This window comes from Camellia sinensis, chromosome 4 (assembly GCF_055761805.1).
Source record: "Camellia sinensis isolate YWXY chromosome 4, ASM5576180v1, whole genome shotgun sequence".
Lineage (NCBI taxonomy): Eukaryota > Viridiplantae > Streptophyta > Magnoliopsida > Ericales > Theaceae > Camellia > Camellia sinensis.
This window is the reverse complement of record NC_138964.1, coordinates 118075514-118080022: the sequence shown is the minus strand read 5'-3', so window position 1 is coordinate 118080022 and position 4509 is coordinate 118075514. Positions and strand designations below refer to the sequence as shown.

The 4509-nt window shown below is 44.2% G+C and overlaps 1 protein-coding gene across 1 annotated transcript; it reads right to left on the bottom strand.

The window, feature by feature from the left end:
* Positions 1–840: 840 nt before the first annotated feature.
* On the bottom strand, positions 841–4226 carry LOC145823998 (uncharacterized). Its single transcript, XM_082923582.1, has 4 exons — positions 3562–4226; positions 2919–3357; positions 2044–2453; positions 841–1378 (listed from the first exon to the last, which is right to left on the bottom strand). Exons 1-4 carry the CDS (start codon positions 4224–4226, stop codon positions 841–843), a joined length of 2052 nt encoding a protein of 683 aa, XP_082779708.1.
* Positions 4227–4509: the final 283 nt, after the last annotated feature.

Here is a 4509-nt window from a genome sequence, read left to right as displayed (position 1 = left end):
AGAGTGCGAATGGAAGTTTCTCCGGCCAGTCCCTGTAGGTTTCAACCATTTTCTGTAAAATTCTCCTGATGTTTTTGTTTACAGCCGCAATAGCTCTGTTGGTCTGCGGCTTGTATGTTGATGACTTACGGAAAGCCACGTTATATTTCTCAAGCAGGTCTATCACCTTTTTCTTGAAATGCGATCCATTATCTGAGATGATCTCGTTGGGCACCCCATACCGATTGATGATGTTGTTCTTGATGAACTTAGCCACATGCGACATCTTTAGAATGGCATAGGATTGGGCCTCCACCCATTTTGTGAAGTAGTCGATTGCTACCAAAATGAACTCATCCCATTTGACCCCTTTGGCGTGACTGCACCGATAACGTCAATTCCCCAGACTGAGAAAGGCCATGGTGAAGTCATATTGTAGAGTTTCGACGGCGGAATGTTCATGCGATTGGCATGGATCTGACATTTGTGGCATCGCCGTACAAAGCCAATACAATCCTCCTCCATGGTTGACCAGTAGTAGCCTTGTCTAAGGATTTTCTGAGCTAGTATCACACCATTCATGTGAGCTCTGCACTCTCCTCCGTGGATAGCTTCCATAAGGTGCCTTAATTCACCTTCCTCAACACACAACTTATGCATTCCTAGATGGCCTATTTTGTACAACTTGTTTCTGCAGATAACGAATTGAATGGCCAGACGCCGTATTCCCTTTTTGTCCTTGGCACTTGCCCCTAGTGGGTATGCCTCTTTGTCCAGGAAATTCAAGATGTCGTAATACTAGGGGTAAGTGTCTTGAACCTCATCTATCACGGCGATGGTCTCATACTCCGGCGTATACTTCTATTCGATGATGATCGGGTGCATCTTCACTCCAAGCGGAATGTCCACCATGGAGGATAAAGTTGCCAACACATCAGCAAATCGGTTGTTCTCTCTGAGAAAATGCGTGAATGTCAATTTCTCAAACCTCAGAATTAACACATCTAAGGCCTGATGATAAACCTTCATTTTCTCTTCCTTAACCCGCCAATCTCTGTTAGCTTGAGACACAACCAAATTCGAATCTCTGATAACATCCAATTTTATTGCCCCTAGTTCTAGGGCAGCTTCCAAACCAACAATACATGCTTCGTATTCTGCTTCATTGTGGAAAAGTTTAAACTGGAGTTTGAAGGCTAGAGGTATGTGTGAATCATTGGGTGCTATGAGCAACACACCGATCCCATAACCATACTGATTAGATGCTCCATCAAAGTACATTGTCCATGGTTCCTTTTCTATCTGCAGTATGTCTTCATCTGGGAATAGATACTCCAGTGCTTTATCATCTCCTTCTACTGGGTGATCTGCTAGAATTCCGCTATAGCTCTCCCTTTGACTGATTTGCGTGTGACATACTTGAGGTCAAACTCGGAGAGAAGAAGCAACCAACGAGCTAGCTTACCCGTAAGTGCTGGTTTCTCAAAGAGATATTTGATGGGATCTAAGCTCAAAACCAGAATTACAGAATGAGCTAACAGGTAGTGTCTCAACTTCCTTCTTGCCTAAACCAAAGCTAAGGAAGCTTTCTTGAGAGGAGTATAGTGAGTTTCATATTCTAGCATCTTCTTGCTTAGATAATAGATGGCCTTCTCCACCTTCGCTTCTGATTCTTGCGCTAGCATGCACCCCATGGTTGAATTTGTTACTGATAAATACAAGATCACTGGTTTCCCCGGTTCTGGTGGTGACAATACATGAGGATTCCGAAGGTATTGCTTAATCTGCACCAAGGCGAACTGACACCGATCATCCCATTGGAATTTCTTTCATTTCTTTAACAGACCAAACAATGGTTCACAAGTCAAGGTTAATTTTAAGATAAACCATCTTATAAATTGCATCTTACCCAGAAAGCCGTGCACCTCCTTTTCAGCCCTTGGTGGTGGCATTTCTACGATGGCCTTAATTTTGGAGGGATCTACTTCAATTCCCCTTTGTGTAATCAGAAATCCCAACATTTTTCCTGCAATTACCCCGAAGGTTCTTTTCTGTGGGTTTAACCTCAGTCTAGACTCCTTGATTCGCTCAAAGAATTTTTCCAGTATGGTGTAGTGACCTCCTCGCTCTTTAGACTTGACGATCATGTCGTCCACATACACCTCAACCTCCTTGTGGAGCATGTCGTGCAAAATGGTGGTTGCGACCCGCTGATATGTAGCCCCAGCATTTTTCAGTCCAAAAGGCATAACTCTGTAACAATAGGTACCCCATGGCGTGGTGAAAGCAGTTTTCTTTCTGTCCCCCGGTGCTATCGAAATCTGATTATACCCGGAAAACCCATCCATGAATGAAAGCAAAGCATGGCCAGCTGTGAAGTCTACCAGTTCATCGATGTGTGGCAATGGAAAATCATCTGTTGGACTTGCTCTATTTAGATCCCAGAAGTCGACAGACACCCTAATTCTACCATTCTACTTTGGAATCGGAACAATATTAGCCAACCAAGTCGGGTATTCAGATACCATCAAGAAACCTGCATCAATCTGTTTGATGACCTCCTCTTTAATCTTTAATGCCCAATCTGGGTGAACTCTGCACAGTTTCTATTTGACTGGTCAGGCCTCGGGATTAAGAGGGATCCGGTGTTGTACAATCTCAGGATCTATTCCAGGCATGTCTTCGTAGGACCACGCGAAAACATCTTTGAAATCTTTTAATAAAGCGACTAAATGCTCGCGTTCCTCTGAAGACAACGTGGATCCGATCTGGACCAAACGGGAATCCTCCTCAGTACCCACATTAATTGCAGTGATTTCATCTGTGTAGGGCTTAACGCGCCTCTCCTCCTCTTGGTCAACCAAAAATTTCAAAGCCCGAGGAATTTCTTCCTCTTCGTTTAAGTCAAAATTTTGAAAATCAAGATCAGTGCAACAAACTAAAGGCACAGAGAAGTAAGCAAACTCTACGACATTCCCATTAGTAAAGTCTAGGTCCTCGGTTACAATTGACTCAAAAGAAAGACTAAAACAAGACTTTGACAAGACTTTGGCATCCGGGTTACCACTCCCGGAAGTACCAGACTCAGAAGAACTCGAATCTGACTCCGACTCTACAGACTCGATGGAATTAGATGCGGACTTATTATCTGATTCAGAATTACTGATGATGCCCTTTTCAAATTTCCAGATTAGGTGTGGAGCCTCAGATGCATCAACAATAAGTTTAGAGAAATCCGCTTCTGGTTTATCCCCGATCATTGAGATAGCAAAACTATTCCCCGAGTTGTCTGACTCAGTTCCGATAGTTGAATTTCCTAGTACGTCAATCAGTGTTTTTCCCAACAGCTCTTTTTCTTCAACGTTCACAGTTACAGTCCTGCCTTGACCTCAATTAGTACTCAGGTCCATCTGCTCATCTTCCTTTTCTGGTAACTGGTGCTCGAAGAAGATCTCAAACCCGGGATAGATTGTCTTCGTCTCCTGGTCAAACTAAGGCTCTGAAAATCCATAAAAGGGGAAATCTTCCGTTTGGCGAACAAAGCATCCGTTCAAGGTTCCCCGTATTGGTTTGTGAACTAACTCATATTGTTTTCCATCCTTCTTTGCTTTAATTCTTCCTCTCAACTCAGCCCAGTTCTTTTGCCAATCCTGAGCAGTAGGTTTGTATCCTAGCCCAAAAGCGTGGGGGTTGTGAATCAGCTCCTTGGTAACAACGCCTCCTTGCCTGCCACTCCTGCCTAGTCCTGATCCAGGCATATGCCCCTGTTTGTTCATCATGCAGATGGACTGAGCACTCACATAGATTCCGTCAGCTTCTGCCATGATAGATTGGACTACCCAAGCTTCTGTTAGTGAGAAGCCAGAGAGGAATACATCTTCTTCCCCGTGTATGATTTCCAGCACTGGTGTGGCAGTTCCCTGGGGAGGGTGGATCGACGAATTACCGTACACCGTAGCAATCCCACCTTTGAAGGGGTATTTCACCAACTGATGGACTGTTGATGACACAGCTTTTATCTGATGCAGCCAAGGCCTTCCCAATAGTAGATTGAAGGTAGCCGAAACATCCATTACATAGAATTCTACCTCATGTTCGGACGGGCCGATCAGGATATGGCTCTTGAATGTTCCCATGACACCCCAGCTTGTATTGTCATAAGCTCGGATGGCTTGAGTTATGGGTGTGAAGTCAACATGCCTCAAACCTATGGCATAAGCAGTCCGTGCCAGACACACATTGATCATTGATCCAGTATCTACTAACACTGCTGGAATCCATTTCTTTTAGCTCTCCAGAGTTACATACAAGGGCCGGTTGTGGTTGGCACCCTCAGGTGGAAGCTCTTTATCCGTGAAAGATATCATTAGCGTAACATCGCTGGATGTGACTAACGACACCAATTGATTAGTGGTAGTGTCGATAGGTAGTTTGGTGCGATTCATTGCCTCTAGAATGCTTGCCTATGCTCCCGGGAAGCCATTATAAATCCCCAGATTGAGATATTTGCCTGAATCTTCTTGAGCTGTT